Here is a 25346-nt window from a genome sequence, read left to right on the forward strand (position 1 = left end):
TGTTGAAGATCTTTTACCTGAAATCTTCCTAACTGAATTCGAGGAGGATGAACAGGAGAGGACAATATCTCTTCCTCCATAGGGAAGGGAACTGAAGGACATATGATCGATATTTTAGACTCCGAACAGATACGGGACAGATAGAGAAAGATACGGTTATAGGGCATAAGACAACATACCTGCATGGCCCACTGAAGGCATAGTAATGTGGGAGGCCTGAAAAAGCGGAGAAAAAGAGTTCAAGCTGAGCAATCTTATTTAATCATTGTGCACAGTATCAGTCCAATATCAGACATTTGTATGCTCACCTGTGTGTGAGAGCTCACAGGAACATTCTCTGGACTTAGCGCTCTCCTTAACTGGGCATCCAAGTCCTCCAGAGGCTGCTGGGACTGAAGAGATGGGCAGAGGCACTGTTAAACCACGCGTGAACAAAAATAGTGCAAGAAAAGACTCAGGCTGGGCGCTCAAGTTATACTAATAGCTCCTGATTAGCAACATAAGCACAGATCAGCCAAAATCAAACATGGTAGAGTTGATTTTAAGATTTTATGGATTAAAGCAACACCAAACTCCAAGCTAAGCTAAACTGATTAATTGATGAACTGCTGCTCTGCGGTGAGCTAGAGTGCAGCCTTAGATCTCCAGGCAGGGCTTTTCTTCCTGAATACTTGGTTTGCAGTTGGCTTTGCAGCTATCTGCCTGAAGAACTGAGGATTGCATAATCAAGGCCATCTCTGTAATCACTGCTAATATATGCACAATCTTATGCTTTTTTTTTTTTTTTTTTTTTTTTTGGCTTCACTTTCTGCTTTTATTGTATTTTAATTTTCTGTGTTGCAATTAATATATTTTTTTATGTAGTTAAGTCAAAACTCATACAATAAAGAGAGACTGTTATTTCTACCAGCAGTAATTCATATTTGCCAACAAGGCCCCATTCTGCACACATACATGGAAAGCCGGAGATAGGAAGAGCACCTGCGAGACCTCCCATATGGCAGACACCAGATCAGACAACAGATATGGCACTGATTAAGACAGACACAGCACTAAAAGTAGGGGCTTTAGTAGAGGTGGGTTGCAAAGCGGTTTGCAAATAGACTACAACATTTGGAAGGCTGAAGCAGTTTGTATAGTGCACCCTATGTTTGCCAATTTGATGTGGGGAGATATATCGGCTGAGCCATTGGTTGGTGTGGAATGAGCTAATCCAGAGGGACTGCTGTTGAGTGTGACCTTATGACCTACCTGTACCTGCACTATGCTCCATTCTCTACTTCGTAAAGGATTTTGTTTTATTGGGCGCTGTATCTATAAAGTCCATTAGTATTATTTTAGAAATTGCTGTATAAATTAATGTATCTAGAAAAACTGTAATAAACACATCATCTGACTAAACATGCAAACCTTTTATTGGTTTATCGGCGGTTAATTTGACATCATCGAAACTAGGCAACGCACACTAATTAGGACCAGTCAAAGACTCAAACACTGAATTTTTATCATCATTCCTCAAAAAAAGTCACCCAATCAGACTCCTCTCCTGAACAAGGTGATGTGCAAGCGGCACAAAGCCTTTCATTCCTGAGCAATTAAACTACAATTATAAAATAATCAAAAACAAATCCCAAGTGAACTTCAGCTGCAGCAGGATTATCTTAATCAAACGGGACACGTATCGCCCGGGAGACTTAAATAAGGGACGCAATGCTGTATCCGGGCAGATCAGATTTTTTTTTTTTTTAGATGTCACATCTCTCTATTTATTCAGTGTGCTTGTCTGGTTAAAAGGAAAGTCTATTTTTAGACGGCAGCATTCACAGTCTGGCAGCTGAAATCAGTTTCACCATCTCTCTGTTCTGAAGTACACGCTGCTCAAACTGTCGACTGCTGAATTTGTCTGGCCGACTATTTGGTCATTCTCTTTGTTAGCCTAACTCAGATGTGCTTCCCAGTCTTTATCACTACCCCTTTTTCTTCTTCTTCTATCATCAGCTGTCATTAGGGGTCACTGCAGCAGATCATCTGCCTCCACTCTCCCTCCTCCACCCATCTAACACTGCATTTAAGTGCTTTTTACTTATTTTTGTTTAATGAAATTATTTCATCTTTTCAGTTTCATTGTCTACTTGGATTTACATGCCGTCACTTAGGCTGTGATCATCATCTTCTGAGTGAAACTGGTGACATGTAATGTGTCTCCTTTTATTTATTTATTTGTTTTTTTTTAGGCATAAGATTAGGTGTACTAAGGTTACTGTGTCAAAGAGCTGAATTATTTAATCTGAATATAGAAAGAGCAGAAATAAGCAAAAGCACCATTTATGCACAGCACAAATTAGATCTGATAAAGATACAACAAAAACGACATTACAAACATAGCAAGTACTCTATAAACAGCGCTGCACTGTAGCAGATATATCAATCTTTAAAATGAGCAAAAAAACCAAACACCTGTATTACACAAGGTCCGGGGAAGGATGGCGGGGGTTCTGTAGGAGGAGAACTGGCCTAATCCCAGAGAAAGAGAAGTGATGAAAAGACAGGAGCAGGAGAAACAAGAGATTTGTATAGGAGATAACAAGAATAGTGTTTATTGTTAAGAATGTTACAAGGAATTTCCATGCCAGATGAGTTGTGAGGAAGGTGGATAGAAAAATGATGGAAGATATACGAAGTGTGATCAAAAAAAGGTCTGTTTAAAAAAAAAAAAGGGGGGCATGTTTTGACCACACCTTGTACAAAACTCCCAAACTACATTATCTGTGACTTTCAAACAATTAAAAAAGGTGTAGTTAAAATTAGCTTCAATCATGCACATGCTCTCTGACCACATAAATACATAATTCTATGACAAATTATTGAACTAGAGCTAGAAAAACCTATCTATATTTTTAGAATTCTGCAACTCACCGGTAGTCTGGATAAGGGAGTTTTGGATGGAGTTGTCTGGCCTATTGTGGCAGAGATGACTGTAAAAATGCATAAAATGTAGAGAGCAACGTTAAAAAAAAAGGGGGGGGGGGGGGGGACCCCACAGATGAATTAAAACTAGCAGGAAAAAGATTGAAATATTATTGCTCCTACTAGACTGTGCAGGCGTAAAGACAGGTGTGCCAGGGCCCTGGATTGGTACGGATGATCCCAGTGATCCCAGCGCCAGGCTGGAGGGGGGTTGAGGGGTAACAGCAGATGCTGTGACAGATGTGGTGGAGGTGCAGCAGGGGCCTACTGGTGATGAGGTGCCTGCCACAGCAGCCAGGTCACCGGCTACGATGTCTCCCTGGGTGCAAGGCACCCCACCACCGAGGTCCATGAAGAGAGACCGCAGCTTCTTTTCCAGAGCTTGGATGTCATCTGGTTTGCACTGCGACTCAGAGGACGCCTCACATCTGAAGAAGACAGGCGACGTCATCATTACAACAGCATCTCTCAAAAATAATCAATATTTATAATTAGAGCACCTGATGCCAGCTTTTTATATTCTTCTTAGTCTTTCTAACATAAGTAATGATGTTTGATACCCAGCCTAAATCTATAAACAATTTTATTTTTTTTTTGGCCTTACTGACTGCTTAAAACACTTTACAAATAGAAATAAATACACAATGGCCACTTCTCACCTGGGGTCACAATCAGCATGGGTGTGCGTCTGCCCAGGCAGGGCTGCTGTCTGTGGCTGAGAGTGCACCAAAGTTGGTTGGACTGTGGGGACATTTGCGGTCACTGGCTGGAGTCCCCCAGAGGGAGATGAGAGAGTTGGAGGAGGGGGGGAGGTGGCAGAGGGAGCGAGCTGGGGACATGGGATGGCAGTGGTGGGGATGACTGAGGAGGTCAGGGAAGGAGTAGAAGAGGGAGTGGGCAAGACTAATGGATGATCAGAAGAGACTTCACTGGCTATAAGAGTTGAAGGTACCGGGGAGGACACAAAGGGAACAGTCTGTGCAGGTGGAGGGGAGGTGAGCATTTGTGGGGGAATGTTGGCTGTTGGTAAAGTGGAAGGTACTGAAGCAGCACTGACAGCAGAAACTGTCTGGGACTGAGAGTGGCTGAAAGCCTGGGGCTGAATTTGTGCTTGTACCTGTGTCTGGGGTTGGGAGACAGCCTGAATTACTGGCTGTGAAAGTACCTGTGATTGAAGGATGGTTTGATTCACTGCTGTTGTAGGAGGAGAAGAAGAAGAACAAGGAGGACTGAGATGGATGGCGGAAGGGGCTGAGGATACAGAAAGGGGAGGAACAGAGGCATCCTGTGTCGGGTTTAAATTGGAAGGGACAAGCCCAGCAGTGGCATCCACAGTGGGAGTGACTGTGCTACTCTGTGAAGGAACAGAAGCTGCTGCAGGCTCCAGAGGTAGAGGATGGGTGGAGTGGATGCAAGGTGGGGCGGTGCTGGGTCCTGGATCAAGCTGATTTTGGTTCTGCTGGAGTTCAAAGAAGGCTTGCTGTAAGCTGACTGCTCCTGCAGACTGGGACAAGCCCAAACCCTGACCCAGAGTCTGCGATGGGGGTGGAGAAACTGGAGGAGGAGGAGAAAACTAATTTAAGCCACACTGTGATTTAATCGTGTGGTGAGATCACGCAATTCCCAGCACAGCTTCAACAAGCTTTGACCTGAGTGCAAAATTTTGGATCACATCATGTGAACACATGTACTGAATGAGAATCAGAAAAACAATTCAATCTATAAGTAACACAAAACCCTTACCCGTTTCAACAGGAGGTGCAGTAGAAGGAGAGGCGGGAAGCATTTGTTCCTTCAGCCTGGCTTCAGGTACGGGGCTAACGATAAACCTTCGACCTGCTGAATGGACCACTTGTGCTGTTGGACTGGGCGAGATATCTAAGAAAAGCAGAAAGGTGAGACACAGCCTTGATGTTAATTGCCATTATGTTCTGTTGCAGCTTTTCTGCTAAAGAAGTGAAAGAAGGTTGGAACAAGAGCACCGCTGAGAGGGCGCCACGCTCGGCTGTTTTGGATTCGTAACAGGTGGGGGGTGGGGGCAAAGTCAGTGAACAAGTTTGATGGGTCTCGCTTGAACCGTATGCATCTACGGTGTGAATTTGAACAGTCTAGGTCACGTCATTCTTGAGTTATGGTGTTAAAGTTTTTGTGGAACCAATGCTGCTTGCCTTTTTCTTTGAAACAGCTAAGCTAAAAAGGTGTTTACAAAAATGTATTTATTGACCTCTATGCAGAAATTCAAGGGCATTCCAGCAGGTCTGACAGTTTTCTTTGCCACCATATTGCTCAGTAAACTTGGTGCCTGATTTCCTTTATATCTTTTTTACCTGGCATGGGGGCAGATATTGCAGGAGTCTGCTGTTCCGCATCACGTGCCATCTGTAGATCAACAAGAGAGCGTGTTATAAACAATGATAGTTGGACCGTGAGAGATAAAGGTGTAGATGGCTATCATTTCAGGACAGGAGCTGAGTAAGTTTACATACACCATCAATGGGCTATAAATATATTTTTGAAACGGCTCTTCTAACACAACTGCAACTATGCACCACCTCTCCAACCCACAAAAGGAACAAAGCCAGAAAGAGGGAATGAAATAAAGACTCATTGTTGTATTTACCTGGCTGTTTGTGTCTCTTTCCAGACCCTTCTCATCGGCGTTCTCTATTACCTCTCTGACCTGCTCAATGAACGACTCTCTCTCACTCTCCAGGATGAACTCACTCTCGACCTGGAGATACACGCACATTGAAAAAGTCCCATTTAGGCACACATTCATGATTTTACAATATTATGAGCCAAAAACAGCAATTATTTCTTTGTTTACAGTGTTCTTCCTACGTGTTTGGGAGGTAACAAGCAGTTTTGCCTTGTGTGGGAACCTGATGAGAACTCTCCATTAAAGTGCAAGGACCAATTATATGTACTTTAGTGGTTTCAGATGATTAAGAGTCAGTGGTGAGTCAGGTGCAGTGGCATGTAAAAACAGTCCAGCCTCAATACAGATGTATTAATAGGGACTTAAATTGAATCTAAACTGAATATTTAATGGTTTTTTACTCCACCGACTAGTGTGACCATTGGGAACAATCTGGGAAGCCATCACTTAATCAGCCTCTAGTGATGGTTTACAATTGTTTGGGGTTTATGGCATAGCCAGGATATCTGGGTAGTGGATAATGGATTTCAGAATCCAGACTTCCTGTTCTGTGCACTGGTCTTTGTTTTATTTGAATGCAAATTCATTTAAAAGGCTAATGAGAAGCTAAGCCGATGCTTTTCAGCATTTTAGCAAATCCAAGCTCTCTGCTGCTCTCCACACGGGCTGTTTACATGCATACAACCACAGTCTGCTCAAAAGTGATTGGATTCATATAAGTTAGACTAAAAGTAGAAACTAGAAATCCTTCAGAACCCAATTCATTTACAGAAATTAAGAATGACTATAAAGTAGTTCTGAGAGACAGAAAACCTGCCACTAATGTATCGACACAGTTGGCGAGAGGGGAAATGAATCAAAGCAGTGTGGTAGTCTGTGCACCATGATCTGGGCAATCTCCTCAGGGTTGTCTCCATCCAAGTCAAACCTAAAGGTCACCATCTTCCTGTTGTGGGTCTCCAGCTGGCACTCTGCCACCCTGTCTCCTAGGTTGGAGATCTACATGCAAACACACAAGTAGACAAAGAAATTAAGCCACAGTAAGATAGAAAAGATACAGGATGTAAACGTAAATTACTTCTATTGTAACAGACAAATTCCCAACAACCATTAAGCAGATACTAGGTGAAGTAGAAAAGAGGGCCTATTGTTTAATTACATTGAGGACATTGAGTTTCGCCTTGGTAATCTTCTCGTGATGTGATCGACTTCGCACAGAACGTCTCTGATGTCGCTTGGTCGAGCGCCCTTCATGACGACCTCCTCCTCCCCCACCTCCTCCTCCCCCCTCGTTGCCGTCGCTCAAACCTGAAGTCTCAGAATGGCCACTGGGGTACGACATAAGCAAAACACAGTAAGAGAAAAAGACCTGAAATGGGCAGTGAGAGAAGGATGTCACAAAGATTAAATGAGGAGAAATTGTTTTTATTTCAGGAAAGCGCAATTGTGTGTGTTCGTGTATGTGCACGCATCTATTACCTCTCTATTGATGAGAGAACTTGAGGTGGCTGTAGCTGGGACTGAGATAACTCTGCAGACTGTGAGGCAGGCTGAAACACACACATACACACACAGCCACATGCATGAAAATGTACACAGTACACAACCAGTGTGGTGGATGTCACCACAAACACCAGGGACACTGTAGGGAAGGGGGAAAAAAAGCAAGGAGCTATTAAAATGTAACTCTGGTGTTTGTAAAGCAGAAGCAAATGCTAGCTAGATTATAAGCAAAGTCTTGATTATTTTCAGAAGTTTAAGTGAATCAAGATATAATATTCAGAAAAGGGCCAAACGAACACAAAAACCGGAATAACAACGATGGAATGAACTGTTTCCTGTTAATTAGGACTCTATCCAGACCTGTCCTCCCTTCCCACATCCATAGCAATTAAGTGGGTAAGTAGCATCCAGGTGCTGCTAAACAAATGCACTTGATTAACTGTTTATCAGCACGTGTGAGCACCTCTATAAAAGCAGAAGTTTTGGAAGTTTGCTCATCTGGAGCTTTCAGGTGTGTGCCTAAATATTCCCAGGAGTGAACATCCCAGCAAATTCACCCCAAGGTCAGATCATGCAATGCTCAGAGAAACAAAAAAAAAAACCCCAAGAGCTACATCTCAGACTCTACAGGCCTCAGTTAGCATGCTAAATGCTAACATTCAGGACAGTACAATTAGAAACAGACTGAACAAGTACGGCTTGTTTGGAAGGGTTGCCAGGAGAAAGCCTCTTTTCTCTAACAAGAACACGACAGCACAGCTGCATCTGAACAAACCACAAGATAGATGAGACCAAAGCGGAGATGTTTGATCATAATGTGCTGTTGTCCAAATGTGATTCTGTAAACACAGCATATCAGCACAAACACCTCCCAACAACTGTCAAGCACGGGGGTGGAGGGGTGATGATTTGGGATTTTTTTGCAGCTACAGGACCCGGACACCTTGCAGTCAGTGAGTCAACCATGAACTCCTCTGTATATCAAAGTATTCTAGAGTCAAATGCCATCTGTCTGACACCTAAAGCTTGGCTAAAGTTTTATCTCACAACAAGACAATGATGGGGCTGAATTAAAAGAGTTCAACTAAGGCTGTCTCTTGTACAAAAAAAACAAAAACAAAAAAATCACAGTTTATTTTCACACCAATCAAACACTGGGTCTAACAGATGTTTCTATTTTTTAACTGGATCCACCAACAACACAGAAAGGTTTTCCAGCAATTATCACTTGATTGCGTATTGCTACACTTTAACCCACAAAAGGCCATTAAACAGGAAACAAACTATTTCTGTGCATTTCCACTTCTCGCATTTATAAACTAGTTGTAAAACTTTAACAGGCAAGTGAAAGACATCAACATCAGTCTATTTAAAAAAAAAAAAAAGTTTAAAATCCACTAAAGTTGCACCTACAGTAAGATGAGTGATAATTTATCATTTACAGGAAAGGCAACACTTTTTCCCCCCTAATGCACACAGTAGCCAGGACCAGTGGTGGTCACTGACCCCAGGATGTGCGTTTCAGGTTGCTAAGAACAGTCCAAACTAGTCCATCAACATCTTTCTAAGTTTCCTTCAGTGAGGATGCCATTAAAAAAAAAAAAAATCTTTATGTAAGAGTGTCAGGATTTTTTTTTTAACATTTTGGGATCGTTTCATTTCCAACATCATTTTACTTTTAATAGATGTGAGAACACTGAAGAGGGACATGAAATCTTTTTGGTGGTTTTGACCATTTATAACCAGTACCTGAACAGGGGCTTCCATGGGGGTATCAGGCGGGGCGGTGACTACACTGATGATTGGCACCACGGTGGCCAAAGGCTGAGGCACAGGTGTGGGCACAGGAGTAGGAGGAGGAGGGGAAACAATAGTAGGCACCACCCCAACAGGGATTGCCAGAGGAGAGGGAGGGGGCACCACGACTGCTGTCGGCATTGTGACGGCAATCAGCGGCGACGGAGAAGGGAGGGTCACCAAAGGAACAGTAGAGGTAGGTGGAGCTACACTGGGCTGGGAAGGAAGGTCCAACAGAGGGAAAGAGAAAAGAAAGGAGAAAAGAGAAGGAAGAAGATAAGCGAGAAAAGAGGATGAGAAAAGGATGGAAGCAACGTTAAGGGGGGGTAAAGAAGTAGATAAACCCAGCCAGTGATCAGATAAGACAAGCATGGACAGAATGAGACTCTACTGGCCTCCATGATAAAATCATGCTAAAATAAAGATGCCAGAGGAGCGAGTCATCCATAGCTGACCAACACATTACTGACACGTTTCACTCTGACACCATTAACGAAGACAACCGGAGCAAACAACAAGCCCGTTAGTAAGGACATCCCAACACCACACACTTTGTGACAGTACAGCTGAGTGATATACACACACCACTGTAAGACCATGCAAAAACAGAACAAAACCCTACAGACAATGTGCAATACGACTTTACAATGTAGATGGGCAACACCCTTAACACTACATCACAAATGAGGACAAAGAAGGTTAAAAACCTACTCAAATATTACCTATGAAATCAGAAGAGTCAAGATTTGGAAACACTGCAATCAAAAACAGCTTTCTACCCTTTCCACCGAGACGGTAGGTGTGTGAAGTCTTTAAGAGCTGAAGCTGCCCTGATTAAATAATATTTACTTATTTTTGGGGTGTTTTTTATGATATTGTGTTATAAAAAAATTATATAGTAACAATAAAACTTATACAAATGTGTAGAAAGGTGAAAATAAACCTCACAGATACAGAAAGAAAAAAAATTCTTATTGAGCATGATCTGCTTTTACCCAAAGATCATCATGCCACACTCACTTGTGTAGCAGAAACATTATGGATACTATTTTGTACACACTGCATAATCAAAAAGCCAAATAAGTTGGTTAACCGTGTGTTTAAATGGCCGATTTCTAACTGTCTGAAATATCACTGTTGAAAATCTTACTCCAAGGTTTAAAAATAAAATCTGTATAAAAAGATGGCTGTAATTCCTTAACAGCTGATGCAAAATTTTTGTTAAACATCGTGAATTAAAGCTGAAATCTTAAAATCCATTGTGGTGATGTACAGAGGCAATACTACACTTTGTCCAATCAAATTATGGCCTTAATCGTAACACCAAAATGAACACTGGCCTGGACACCACACCACTTCAAGATTCTGCTTTGCCCACGGTTTCCCAAGCATTTGTTATTTTCTTCTTTCTTTTTAAAGTTCTGCTGCTGGAAATATTACCCATCTTCATTTCCATGCTCATGTGTTTGTTGTCCATGCTTTTAGTAAGGTGGTTAATACGAGCACGTGGGGTAAACAAAGAAAAAAAATGCTAATTATGTGTGTCAACAACAGAATACAGGGCTTTATACTAAAGGTACAGAAACAAAGGGGGTTATTCTGCCTATGTTCTGTTCAAAGGATTCACCAAACACATCACACTGATACACATCACATCACACATGCAAACATTACACATGTGGACAGAAACACAGGCACAACTACTTAGAGTATGGCAACATACTACACTGTCAATCAAAAAGATACCTGGGACAGAGCTAGCTGAGCAGCTTGGTACAGAAGATAAAGGTGTTCTATGCTGGGAGATGGACTTAAGTCACACAACTAAACACACGCAGACAAACACACACCACACCATACAATCACAGTAACATACAAGTGGACATGTAAAATCACCCGGTGGTAAGCACAGGCAGCATGCCCACGAGCAAGCCAAGAAATGGAAAGAAAAACAGAAAAAAAACAGTGAAAAAAGCAGAACATGCAAGAAAAAAAGTTTAATGCTGACCAAATCTCCATTCATCTGTTTATTGTTTAGCATTTATACCTCTTTATATGTTATAAAATGTATATATCTTCATTAGTATCTGTCAACTTTGCTTTGAAACGTGCGCTCTGACTTTGCTGCATTCCCACTGAATCTCAAAGTTGCTAGCGAGTGTGTGTTTGTGTTTTTTCCCTCTCTCTGGGTGCTTTGAGTACAAAAGTGTATGCTAACAGCAACTTGTACTCTAACCCTGTGGTGAAATAATAAAGGCTGCTATGATTGATTGCGTTTAGTAGATTTGTTTCAGGTTAGAATTTAAAATGCATAAGCATATAGGTGATGGTAAAGATGAATGCAGATATACAAGCCATCAAGCACCTTTAAAAACAACTATCACCAGCCACATGTAACATTAGGAACACTTCAATCTAATGCAGTCTATTATATCTCAAAAGCCAGCTATCAATATTAAATATTGATAGTTGTTTGTTATTAATATTAAACAAAAGTAAATTTCTGGCAATGTCAAAAAAAAAAGATTAAAAAATTCATACGCTTCATAAAAACGACATTTATGGGAAAGCTGCTGTACTGGATTAGGTTAGATTATATATAAATGAAGAGGCCTGTACCTGTGCAGCTGCCTGTGGCAGAGGTGTGTGTGTGGGGCTCTGAAGTGATATGCTACTCTGGCTAGAAGAGGCAACCTGGAGAGGAACAAACAGAGAGAGGTGGGTGAGAAGAAAGACAGAGGAGAGGAAACGTAGTGTAGATATTTACATAAACAGAAATATCCTTTATGTGTTTGACACTTTGAACAAATTGAATAATATTTAAAAAATGCAGTAAAATGGACAAAGTAAGTATTACCATAAAAAATATAAGATGCGACAAAAGTATAGAGGGTCCTAATAGTGTTAGTGCAAGCTATTGCAAAATTTTGCTACCTAATAAAGCAAGATGAATGCATGCAGACCTCTATTCAGCAACCAATTTATTGCACAATCAAAGTTTGGTTCTTTAGAAACAGTTCTTTATAAAAACTGTGGTGTTACTGAAGTAGTGTCAGCTCTGCTGGAGTGGTTACTCCTATTACTCCTATTACTGGTAATTACTGGCATATGCCCAGTAGCTACCAATATGTATGAGCTAAAAATATCCAAAAACTAAGTGCCGAAAAAAAAAAAAAAAAAAAAAAATCAAAAACAACTTTAAAAGGCGTGTTTACAGCGAAACAGCAAAAAACTGTTTGTGACCTCTATGGATAATTTATCCCTCGCGGCAGACGGCTGCCCCACCCTCTGCCAGAAGTTTCTTCCTGTTAAAAAGTGAGTTTTTCCTCCCCACTGTCGCCAAATGCTTGCTCATAGGGGGTCGTTTTGACTGTTGGGTCTTCTCTGTAATTATTGTAGGGTCTGTACCTTACAATATCAAGCGCCTTGAGGTGACTGTTGTGATTTGGCGCTCTATAAATAAAATTGAATTGAATTGTTTTCTAATATTCTTACCTGTTGGGAACTCCCAGAAGGAGGTGGCTGGGTGCTGGCAGGCACCACAGGGGGACCTGGAGTTGGCTGAGGGGAGGACACCTGAACCTGCTGTTAAGAGTCAGATTTAGAGAAAAAGAGACAGAAAAATGGAAAGAGAGGAAGAGATGCAATGTTGTAGGATAAAACAATGGAGGATGGAGGAGAGAAATTGAGAGAGATTAAGGACAAGAGAGAGTAAAAGAGAGAAAAAGACAATCAGAACATGTTTGTAGCTTTGGGATCCAAACCATGCATGAGTACAAACACAAGGTAGTTCTGCTCTTCTATAGTAATCACTTTTTAATCTAGATTTTCTTCTTGTGTATGCACACATGCACACAGACACATATACTCCAATCCGACAGCAGATATATGCACACTAATATCTGATGTATGCATATACACAGCTCGCAGTATAGCATGTACAACAGTACGGGCACAGCACTGGGGGTTAGGCAGGGTGTAAGTAGGATTTATTTTACATGCAGGTCAGAACCTAAGTGATTAACAGCGATAATAAAAAAGATATTATATAGTCAACAAAGCACAGAGTAGAAAATGGAATACTCACACTAAACTTTAATATACTGAGTTAATGATGAAGCTTTTAAAGCACTCACTGAACATATAACCTGTATTGCTCCTACCTCTGACTCTGACAATGCTTTTTAAATAAACCACCAAAAGAAAGCCTGATTGGTATAAACTTATTTGATTTTCAATCCTGATGGCTGTCACCCTGGCAGGTTATGTTTACTTTCTGAACTCTTCAAATAGTCTAAAGTAGCACAGGGACGACTACAACCAGCCTACTGATGACTGAACCCTTACAGAGCTGGACGCAACTTTATACTTGTCATAAAGCTCATCTTTAGAAAATATGGGGAGAGCTTACACAATTACAGTGTGTTGCACCAGGCATACAGCTACCTAGCTTTCTCTAACATTGCAGGGAGTAACATAAACAGATAGGTGATTTCACATAGGAGATATTTTATTAAATAAAATTGCTAAAAAGATCAAGAAATTATGTTAAATGAAATGGGAAAATAAAGAGTTACTGGTGGACAATGAAAATGAAAGGAATAAAAGAAATAAAGTAAACAATTAAGAATGTAGCAATGACACTGATAATATCAGCGTTCTAAGGGTTTAAAGAATTTCAACTGTGACCTTTGAACCCTGTGTAGGAAGATGATTTTCAGTCCGGGCAAGAAATGGCAACATAATATGCTAGATTAAAGAACTGGCTCGAAGCCAAGCTCTTCAGCATTTACAACACAAAACAACAACATCTGAAATACACAGATGAATATTTCTCTGCATGGTTACATTGCTTTGGTTTGTCTAAGCCTCCTTGGTTTTGTTGTATGTTTCTGTGTGTTTGAGCATACAAATCAACAAAGTCGTGCAGCTTTATGTCAATTCAGAGGTTTTGTAGAAAGACAGATTATTAAAATGATACTAAATGCACTGTTTACATCTTGAAGATGCACTTTTTTTAAGTGTGTGGATCTAGATTATTAAACCTAACCATTAACCAACCAACCATCCATCCATCCGCTTATCCTGTTCAGGGTTGTGGGGTGCTGGAGCCTATCCCAGCTGTCACCTTAATATTTACTCTCAACCCAGAACCAAACTGACTTTGGATTTGTACGAGCAAAAATTCAAGTATACCGCAGACACAGTATACAAGCACAAACACACATTTCTCATATACTTTCATATATGAACATACAGACAAAATATTACTTACTGATAATAACAAAATTCACAACATAAACACAAGAAATAAGGGAGCTTAGACTCAGCTTATAAAGCTTTCACACCAGAGAGTGTCCCGAAGAGTGTCGCTTTAATGTAATTATCAATTGGTTAAAAATAATGCCTCACGTTACATTTGAAATGAAATGGTTCCGGTTTAGTATTTTTAACTAACATTCTTCAACAAATCGTCTTTATTGCAACACTGTTGAAAAGTGAAGACGTTCTGATGGCAGAAATAAGACTCTCTGTGGTGCTTTTATGACTTGGGGGGGGTTAAATCACAAAGACTACATGATAACAAAAAAACGCATAAATAAATATGGAAAAATAAACAACAGGAATTGGTGTAACAACCTCTGGGTCAGATTACTAATATAATTTAATTCAGCTACTTTTGCTAGAATTTCACAACTACTTTCCAATTATCTCCTGGCTACTGGCCAACAAGAACTTTAAAGCATTATTTATTTAAACTGTCAGTCTGTGAAATGTAAACAATTTACAGTCAAACAAAAAGAGAGCACAAAATAACTTTTTGTAGATCTTAACTATAAATCTTTAAATTTAAACTAGTAACTGACCCAGAGGTCTAGGTGTGTTTTTAGTTCTGAACTTTGTACCAGAGGGGGGTTCACGGCCTGCATGGCCAGCAATGACTCGTGGTACGTCATATCAGGTTGAGCTGGCACCACTCCTCCGTGTCGGGCCCAGGCACTCTGCATCAGAGACTCCAGTTGATTTGATGACGACCCCCGAAGCGGGAGCTCAGAAGACGGTGTGGTGGGCAGAAAGTTCTGCACTGAAGGAGGGTGTCCCTGGGGATCTACATGAAGAGCTCCCCCTGGTGAATCATAGGGCGCAATCGAGGACGAGCGAGGGATGGACTGAGCAGCTGAGGACTCAAAGGAAGGAGGAAGAGGTGGAGGAGGTGGTGACTGGAACTCTCCTGCATCAGAGGAGGTCAGAGAGTCACTAGAAGGCTCAGGGCTTCTGTCCTTTGTAGCCAAACCTGCATGGTGAAGGAGAAGACTTCCAGGAGGTAAGGGGAGCTCTGGACTGACATAAGAGTACAGCTCTTCTGTCACTGGTTGAAGACGACTATACGTGCCGGAGCCACCGGATCCTGTTCCAGTGCTGTCCTCCAGAGGGAGATCCATGGAACTTCTTCTGGCCCAGTAAAGTCTGGATGCCAGGAGGCTTGGGTCTCCAGCTGCAGCTGCAGCTGCAGCAGCTGCAGCTAAATGAAACTCAAAAACACTTCCGGTAGGTGGTGGGCCGTCAGCCATTACTGGAGGTGCAGAAATAGGAAAAGAGGACGAGGAAGCATGCTGTGGAGGATAGCATCCCTCGGATGAAGAAGAAACAGAGCCACCAGTGGATGCGCTCATGGGGGGTAAGGGTGGTGGTATTGGACTGTGTGCACTCATTCTTTGCAGGATATGAGGATGCAAGAATCCTGCTTGAGATGCAGGCCCAGGATCAAAACCCAAACCAGCAGCTGCAGCTGCTGCCTGCCTCTGCTGATGGAAAAGCTGGTGTGCAGTCATTGGATAGCCTCCATATGCCATTGCTTCATAATGGTCCAATAAGGCAGCTTGATTTAGACTGAGTCTCCTCACTGCTTCTTCATGCTCTGCTCTCTTATCTTTGAAGCCATACAAACTTGGGTCAGATTGTCCTGGGAGATGGAGGGGTTCCCCAACACCAAGTCTTTGAGCAGTGGCTGCAAAACCAGGATTGACCATGAAGAGAGAAGGAGTCTCAACACCCTCCATCCCAGAAAAAGGGTGGAGGCTGCTCCCATAGCGAGGGTAAGCAGGCTGAAAGTGTCGAGTATGCGCCTCGAGAATGGAAGTGCTCTTGCGTCTCTGGCTGTTGTAGGCCTTTGGAGGCCCAGTGGGAGGAGGTGAGAAGGAAATGGGGCGCTCAGGGATAGAGGGGAAGAAAATAGTTGGGGGGTCTGGGAGAGTTGGAAGAGGGATGCTCCCTCCTGCTCCTCCTCCTCCTGTGCTTGCTCCTCCACTGAAGGGGTGTGGCATTGAATGCTGCTGCGACAATGAGATACAATGGATTTAAGAATGACACTCAGAGAGAATGACACAGAACCACAGTAAAGGCCCAGTGAAATGGAGAAAAAGAGCATCATTTCAAAGAACATCAAAAGAAAAAGGGATTCCCCTTCTACACGTAAAGGAAGATTATGTGGTTAAAAGCTGTATAACGAGATGAACCAAACTGGTAATGAAGAGACAGAAAACTGGTTACAATAGACAGATCAAGTCACAAACAAGTACAGCACAAAGACAGGAACACCACTCAGAGACAAGACAGAAAGAAACAGAGACACAATGTGACAGGTGGAGGAAAAAGTGAATTATAAAATGCAAAGAGAGGAAAGGCTAAAGGCTGTTTCAAAGGTTGACATTATCCTAATGCATCCGCAATCAGGAAAATTGTCTTTTATTGCAAAGATATCTCTGCAAAATGTTGACCTTTTAACTTGCCAGCTGCAGCTTGCAAGAAAAGGTAGAGTGCAACACTTTCCAGAAAGGGCGAATGTCTACTCAGATTCATCAACTATCACTAACACCATATTAATCTTAATTGTCCCTGTATGTTGTGGGAACCTCTTGTAATTTTTTTACAAACCACAACTGGCTGTAACATGAGCAGTTTTCCTGATCGAGGATGCACATTTTATTAGAGCTTTCGACTATATAGCAGGGTTAAAGTAAAGTGCAATCACTGTTTATTTAATAGGAACATGTGGTGGCAAGTGGAGGCAGAGAGAGTTTAATAGAGATGGATGTGCAGAATCAAAGACTCACAAAAGAATCTGAAAATCTAAAACAAAAATTTAATTGGGTACATGTGGGTGGGTAAACTATGAAGTGGTCTGTATTATTAGCAATCACTAACTCCATCACTGTCTGTGAGTCTGTTTATATGTGCATTAGTTTTATGGTTTTGGGTCTCCTCCTGGTTTTGATCACATCTGAGATATGCAGTTAATACTGATGGTAGGAAACCCGATTATTGATATCTCTGTGGGTATGGTCACTACAGCATCCAAGTTTCTGATCATGTGTACAGCTGTGTCTAATTTCTCTAGGATCCACTGATCTATCTTCACTGGCTTGATGATGTGTTTGCATGACACAGTTTCCATCACTGTTAATTCTAACAATATCTACTCTTAAATTCATCTAAAAAAGTCTAATTTATACTAATCAATAAGGATTACCTGCTTACTTGGATTTAGCGCTACTTTTTGATCGCATACCTGTTTCATTAAATCATTTGTGCTTGATTTTTCTGAGTCAGAAACATTTTGCGCTAGCAAGCAAACAGTCACGGAGCTGTTCAAATAATTCATTTAGCATTTGTGGTGATCATTATTTCTGGTACAGGCTTTAGAATGGACTGCTGTAGGTGTTTGATGCGGTTTTCAGTGTTTGTGCTTCTAAGAGTTGTGTTAAAAATTTTAGCTAGCATCAGGCCACCACGTCCAAGACTCTTGTAACCATTTATAACGCCCGACCAGCGTGCACATTCAGGGTTTTTCATGTGTCAACTAACAGGGTGCTTCTTGGCTTGTTACAGCAAGTTGATAATAGCTGTTTTTTAATTTTATTATTATTTTTCAGACTCCAGTGTGGCCAATGTCCATCATCTTTTTCTCCCTCTCTCTTCCTCTTTTGTTCTCACCACCACTGTGGCCCATTGGGATTATGTCTTTTGAACCTACAGGGGTGGTGAACAGGGCAGGTAGGCTGGCCCGCCGCTGCCTGGCCCTGGGCAGAGAAGAGGCAGAGTGAAGGGGCAGGACTGTCTCCAGGGCCTTGGAGAGACGCCCAGCGAATGTGTCCCTCTCTGACATGAGAGGTGTGTATGGGGAGGCAGTGGTGAAAAGGGATGAGGTGGACAGGTCTGGAGGTGTGGTGGGCTGTTTTGGAGGAACAACCGAGGATAAGGGAACGTGAAAGAAGGAGTAGGAGGAAGGGGGAACGCAAACGGACATGCTACGACATCGACGGTGGTGCGACACACACTGTGGGCCAGGGAGGGTTGATGGAAGAGGGAGCGACCAACATGGAAAATAAACATGTAAAAAAAAAAAAACAGGAAAAAAGGTACTTAAATAGAGAACACAGCAGATATAGGACAGGAATTAGAACATTAAAATAAACAGAAACAAAATCAATTATACCATAAATAAAAGGCATAGTTTACAGTTTTTATCCATCATCACAACAACAAATAATTCTTAAAGGATTCCAGTTATTTTGTGAGACTGAGATTTATAAACAACAAATTTCTTAATGGAGCTAAACATTTACAAGTCATGTATCATACTGTTAAAAATGTGCAGCAAGACACAAAAGTGAGCTGTAAATTAAAGGCAAATTAAAGTCACACTGAAAAAGAACGAAAGAAACAAAAAAAGAAAAATATCTGAATTAAAATAGCAGCAAAAAAAAAAGAGTATTTACAATAAATAATTAAGACATCGTTTGATGTTATAAACAAATCAGTCTACTCTACTGGTTCCAAGAAACAGACTTTGATGAGAAAATAAGCTTTACGGGAAATTCTGCGTTACTTCAAAGAAAGCCCTAAAGAGGCTTTACACTCATTATATAGTTATATAATCAATGAATGTACATCTAGGTGAACAACAGCAGTCTCAGTCAGTGTGGGTGCTGGTAATTTAGAAGTCAGATGAGCACATGGCGACCAAAAGGTCATCAGATGTACGTCAGAAATAAAAACGTTCACCTCGCCATTATGACTACTTCTGAGGTACCTTTGAATGAGGAATGTGACTCATGTGCTCCAGCTATGAGTGAGTTAGCCTACATATAAATCTTGACCACCAAGAGAAGAGAATAGAACCAAGCCAAGTCGTTGAGAAAATACATCTGTACATCTGTATTCTAAATAAATAATGATGTGATGGATCTCAACTTCGAAAAATATCTTGAATAAGAAAACATTGTCCATGTTACTATTTTTCTGTGTTTGATGTGTGCCCATACAAATGTGCCCAACTATGAATGACTAAAACAAGTGGAAAAATACCAAAAGAAGGAAATAAACATATGACAACACCACAAAAGTAAATATGTAACTGTAACAGAATAAAGAACTGATGTGAAGGAAATGAGGGAGCATTACAAAAATATTTACAGACATGAGGACAGAAAGGACTGAAGATTGAAGGACAGAGAAAAAAAAAGGTGGTAATTGTCTGATAATGAGGGATGCATAATTCCTTTCTGGAATAAAGAGTACTCACTGACATCCATGATACAAGAGAAGTGAGTGGCTACAGAAGTACAGAAGATAGCATATAGTACTACATTGGTCTGCTGGTTGATTTATTGGTTGAGTAAGAGACATAATAGTGGTCTTAGTGTCTAACAGAGGACTGTTTTACCTTACTGGTGGATTAACCAGCTGAAATATTGCCTAACAAACCGTGATATGTCTGCTAAACCGGGTTAAATGTTGTAGGCCGCATGTCTCGGTGAAGAATAAGTCAAGTTGCTGCCTTGTGCTACGTCTCTTCCTGAAGTGTAGTAAGGTTACTCTCGTCAAATAAAAACCCATTCTCTGCATTCTTTTATTTGCACAAATACAGGCGGTTACAATTCCCACACCATTTCCAAACACTGCAAACTTCATTCCAACTCACTCCCACTCGAACACAGGATGCAGTGCTCACTTCAAACTGACTAGTCGTTTTTAATCACATCTGTGCGCCCAGAGAACGTACTAACCCTCACAGATGTGGCACAACCGTCAAGTGTAATTCAAACGAAGGATCCGCTTACCATTGGCTGCGGCGGCTGGGCATAGCCCGGGTGCTGCTGTGGGGCAGCAGAAGGGGTAGAGGGATAGGGGGTCTGGGGCTGGGAAGGAGGCTGGCTAGAAGGGGGGCAGCTGTAGGACATGGTCAGCTGACCCAGGTGGGGAGAGTCTGAGGAGAAAACAGAGGAGCCCTGGCCGCTGTCCACACCACCTTCAGCTGAGAGAGACACAGAAACAGCCTTTTTACTGGAGTAAACATTTTTTATTCCAGACTCTAAAATTCGGTGTTGCACAAGTGAATAAACAATGGCTGCACCTGATTTGCATGAATACATTTACAATTTGATGCTGGAATAACTCTCGTGGCCCATGATGAGGGAGGGGGACTGTATAAATGAATCTTTCACAAGGCTGTGCACTTATGAATCCAAAGATCTTGGTGGGCAAATATAAAACTGTGCAGAATGTGATGATCAACTATTTCAACTACACCTCCTTCTTGCATACTTACATGTGTGTGAGATGCCCGTCTGCTGATAGTGAAGCTGGTGTTGCTCCACTTCAGTCTCCTCCGTCTCTGCCTGCAGACAAGCGCGCACAGGAGGAGGGTCACAGCAAAGCAAAATAAGAACAAAACTCCTATTTCTGAGTCTGACAAGTTTAGGGTTCCCACTGCCGATAAATCCATGTGCTTCATGTTTAAAGTACAGTCTTCCACAAATGGAACAAGGGCCTCAGGGAGTAATGGTTCCATAAAGCAAAGGCAGGATGGGACTTCAAATCATTTGCTGTGGTGACTGTGCTATGACAAAATCAACCTTCTACTGCGCGTATTTTAACGGTAAACAATAAAAATGACTCCCCATCTTTTATTGTCCATTTCTCCTCAGTTTCATTAACTGATAGTCAAACACAAAACCAATGCCATTCCTGTCAGTCCGACAAACCTGTGTGTGTGATGCTTTGTGTGTGTCGAGCTGCTGTTGCTGCTGCTGCTGCTGCTGCTGCTGCTGTTGTTGTTGTTGTTGTTGTTCTGCCTCCAGTTTTCTCTTCTCCTGTTCCTCTCGTACCAGCTGCCTCTGTTCTCTCTTTCTCCGGATCAGCGACACGCGGTCCTTGATGGCCTTGGCCATGGTCTTATGGTCAGCCTCAGCAACATAGCCAGACTCAACCTGTGGGGGTTAAGAGAAGTCACACAGGAATAAGAAACAAACAAGACCCATCACCGATGGGGATATCCTCCCATGATTAAAGAGGATATAAAATAAATGTAGAAGTCAGGATAACATTACAGCCCCATTTCATAATAGAAACCCCTTCAGCAGACATCTTGTTACCTATTCTGCTAAACTACTTTGCCCTAATTTTGAGGCCTTGCCCTGAACTTTTATCCAAATACTTTCAGTCACCCCTGGGTTAGTAAAGATATAATACATATCTCAGCAAAAATATGTTTTCAATATTACCAATACTCAAAAAAATTTTGCTGTAAGACATTGATATTCTGTAATTATCTAACAGTTCTGCAAATACTTTTTTGTAACCACATCCTAGAACAGACACAAAAAATGTTTGCGATAAACAAATTAGAGAAAGTACATACTGCACTCTTGTACAAGGGTATAAGACATAAAGTCTTATATGATCTATAACAATAAGCCGGACATAATGCATACTTACAAGGTATTCACATCATATTGTACGGGAACAGTACTAAAAATGCACCCATACATAATCTGCTGATATCAATGCATTATGTATAACATCACTATAATCATAAGGCAACCATGTTGTTTACATTTGAGCAATATTGCTGAGCAGTAGGTATGGCTTTAATATTGCTCAATGATGAGTCATAGTTATAGAGCAGAAAGGTAAAGCCTGAGGAGACACCCGGACACATGGACAGACATGAATATCGTGTTGCACATCTTTGAAGGGTAACGAGCACATGTCAGATTTCACGGCTCTGCTCCTTGTGGTTTTGGAGTCTATAGAGTGGAAAGGTAAAACCTCATTTCCTTGTGTTCCCTGTATTTGGATGTCAGGAATTCGGGGAGATCAGTGTGTGTATTCACTTCCCTGCCCGCTGTTGTCCCTCACTATTTTCTACGGGGATACTACAACAAACGGATATGAGGGAAAAGAGGGTCCAGGAGCGGGATCAGAAATTGCCTTTGGAGACGAGGAAATCAGCTTTCACTGCTTGCCATCATGCTGTCAAATGTCTGGTCACTGAACAACAAAAGGACTGAACTCTCTGCACTCATCCACTCTGAGTCAGCTTATAGACAAGCTAGTGTTTACTGTTTCACAGAGCCATGGCTGTCGCAGGAAAGTGACGTACATATAGATGGATTTAAAATCTTGACATAGTAGCAACACAGAAATCAGTTGGGGGCGGTCTCTGTGTGGCTGTTAACAACCATCCATCACTCCATAATGAATGGAGTGATGGATGGATTGGTTCCCGTTTGCTGTACTTACCATTTCCTGGGCCACATCTTCAGGGACGTCCTTGTTCAGGTCAAAGGAGAACTCGATGGCTTCGTTGTCTTTGTATTTGCCTGCAAACAAGTCACAAATTGCCAATCAGGCAATTACCTATGGTATAAATGTAAATGTGTAAATGTTTTTTTCATCGGCTTAATATATTGAAGCACTAAGAAAAGCTGCCACACACTGATATCTGAAAAAATATGACAAACAGTGTGCATCATTTTAAATTAATTTCAAGATGCAGATTTATCAATAATAATAAAATCATGCCTCACCTTTAAGCTTCTTCACATCTTCTATCCTGAGCCACAGTTTAATAGCAATCATTTCTCCATCGTCCTCTTCTGCCAGTTCAACCCTGACCCCTGTCTCCTCCTGGAAGAATGCATGGTTCAACAGGATCTTTATGGCATACCTAGAGGAACAGAACAAGATGTATCAAGCTCAGTACAGCATCACAAGAGATTTAGCTGGAGACAGCTATACTGGAGAGGAGGGAGAACTAGAATTTTTTCTAGATACCACTTGATAAGGGACTTGTAGTCGCTTGCAAGCTGATCTCCAGCTCATGAGCTAACAGGAAAGTCAAGGTATTTGATTAACCTTCAGGGAATCACAACATGTTGACGCCATGTTGTCCTAAGATAGCCTCAAACATTGTGCAATCATTTTTGGAACCTCCTAATGTCTCTTGGGGGGAAAAAAATGCAGTTAAAAAAAACATTAGTAATCCTAAAAATGGCTATCAATGTTCCTGAAAAACATTAAAAAGACTCGGTAACTGAATCTGGGTAATTACAAGATTTTGGAAAAAAAATAGAAAAAAAGAGAGTACAAGAGAGCGGTAACTTTGCTTTGGTTAAGCTTCTGACGCAGAAGACGAAAGGCAGTGGTGAAAATGTTGGCAGGCAAACAGCATGTGGAGACAAAACAGAGCACTTCTTAATTTCTAACCAAGAAGGAGTGAGTTAGAACGGTTTTTAGGCAGAGGGGGATTTGTAGTTCAATCTTTCTGCCCATGAAGAGACAATTAGTTTTAAATAACCATTTTAACTGTTGACTTTGAACGTTGAGGTAGAAAATCCAGCATTAGAACTACATGACTTTGGTCTAGCATCACAAACTAATACACATGGAAGGCACACTATCTCCCAGAAGTACCTATTATCTGATGATATTAGGATCTACTCTGTTTTATTAGCAACAAATATCAGATATCCTGTCTGTAAATCTACCCGAAATGTAGTTTTTGTTTGGGACTCACCTCTCGTCCTTGTTAGTTCTGATGCAGCCCTCGATAATTTCCTTCACCTCTGGAATGGCTACCTTGTCAAAGCTGGCAGGCTTCACTCCCTGCACAGAGAAGATGTAAGAGCTATGAAGGGAGGAAGCCTTTAAGAGGAGTCAAACACCAAGACAGACACACAAGGGAGAAAAGAACTTGTGATTTCAGGCTGTCCCACACAAATCATGACCAATGTGACGATATCTGTGGCAGTGGCTCTTGTGTTGCACAGTAAGGGCAGTTCAAATCAAGGTGCAACATGAGCCAGACCCCCATACTGAGGAGATCTGGTAGTTCTGTTATACAGAGGGGGCCTTATGACTAGCATGGTTTGGGTGAATGAGGTTCTGGCTGGACTCAGAATGTAAGTAGTTAATGTGAATTTCTGTTTAATGTGAATTGCTGTGCATGTAGATGGCAACGGATTTGCAGCCGATGGTGATTTATCACAATTAATCGCCATATTATCACAAACAGATTGCATGTAACTGCCAAACTGACCCCATTCAATCATAAACTGAGGGTAGACTGGTAGCAGACTTCAATGCCTCCGTCCAAAGGTAATGAGCCATCACTGAATAGTTTGATGAGTATGAAAATTATATGAGTCATATGCTGTGACCTTTAAAGTCACCAGATCCCAACATAATTCCACAATGAAGGAAGCGTCTTCATTACCATCATTATGCCAAGAGACAGTGAAGCAGTTTTTGCTGTGAAGTATATTCATTCCTCCTGTTAAAGTAGGGCCAGAAAACCCCATTTGTTTGGTCTCTGTACATTCTGGTAAATGACTCCAATGGGGGGGGGGGGGGGGGGGGGGGGGATATATTGATACTTGAAACTTTATGAAGTATTTCTGCATTATTAGCTGACAGCAATTACACTCAATTAAAGTTTAGGGTTAAAATTTTTGACATTCAGAGGTCCTGAACTGTGACAGACAATAATAGTTTGACCCAGGGTTAAATTCCACATAAATCCAGTTGTCCCATCAGGTATAAATAATGAATTGGAGCCTTTCAGAGCCAATTAAGAGCACACCAACAGAAAGAATCAGCAGGATCCCATTCACAGACTTGGCAAAAAGGGCAGCCACCTCTACGGCCTGACAAACACTGGAAATGTCTCCCTGTAGAAAAAGTTTGAAATGATTTGAAATATAAGTAAAAAGCTCAAAGAGAAAATAAGAACATTAAAAGAAAAACTACAAAAAAATAGACAGTAGAATTTTGACAGGGCACAATGTTTAATGCTTGAAAATACAAAGGGGGGAACGGCCACAGAGAGATTTTTCAGGTGCCTTGTTCTTACTGCAGTTAGAAGTAACTGCAGTAAGAACAAGGCACCTCTGAAACCATAGCTAGTTTAAGCAACACGGCTTACCAGAAGGCATCTTAATGAGCAGCACTTTTGTTCAAACACATTTATATTACAGAGGAACAAAAACAGACTGAAGCAGCAACAAAATCAAGAAGGGAGCTGAGGCAAAACTGCTAATAAATACAAGACAGCAAAAGAAAATGAGCTTAAAAT

The 25346-nt window shown here is 41.4% G+C and overlaps 1 protein-coding gene across 1 annotated transcript in view; it reads right to left on the minus strand.

Annotated features, from left to right (window-relative positions):
- Positions 1-25346, minus strand: part of wnk1b (WNK lysine deficient protein kinase 1b) — an 86645-nt gene that overhangs the window by 13426 nt on the left and 47873 nt on the right. The window contains exons 5-27 of the mRNA XM_030719795.1: positions 23790-23878; positions 22801-22940; positions 22514-22593; positions 20974-21198; positions 20538-20607; positions 20050-20243; positions 14833-16260; positions 12422-12511; positions 11546-11620; positions 10673-10750; positions 7106-7176; positions 6786-6954; positions 6509-6625; positions 5588-5698; positions 5295-5346; positions 4711-4845; positions 3627-4521; positions 3091-3395; positions 2917-2975; positions 2458-2514; positions 309-392; positions 180-216; positions 18-91 (exon numbers count right to left, since the gene is read on the minus strand). Coding sequence (XP_030575655.1) covers positions 18-91; positions 180-216; positions 309-392; positions 2458-2514; positions 2917-2975; positions 3091-3395; positions 3627-4521; positions 4711-4845; positions 5295-5346; positions 5588-5698; positions 6509-6625; positions 6786-6954; positions 7106-7176; positions 10673-10750; positions 11546-11620; positions 12422-12511; positions 14833-16260; positions 20050-20243; positions 20538-20607; positions 20974-21198; positions 22514-22593; positions 22801-22940; positions 23790-23878 — 4635 coding nt within the window. The remainder of the gene's footprint in view (positions 1-17; positions 92-179; positions 217-308; positions 393-2457; positions 2515-2916; positions 2976-3090; positions 3396-3626; positions 4522-4710; positions 4846-5294; positions 5347-5587; positions 5699-6508; positions 6626-6785; positions 6955-7105; positions 7177-10672; positions 10751-11545; positions 11621-12421; positions 12512-14832; positions 16261-20049; positions 20244-20537; positions 20608-20973; positions 21199-22513; positions 22594-22800; positions 22941-23789; positions 23879-25346) is intronic.

The sequence above is a fragment of the Archocentrus centrarchus genome, chromosome 23 (assembly GCF_007364275.1).
Source record: "Archocentrus centrarchus isolate MPI-CPG fArcCen1 chromosome 23, fArcCen1, whole genome shotgun sequence".
NCBI lineage: Eukaryota > Metazoa > Chordata > Actinopteri > Cichliformes > Cichlidae > Archocentrus > Archocentrus centrarchus.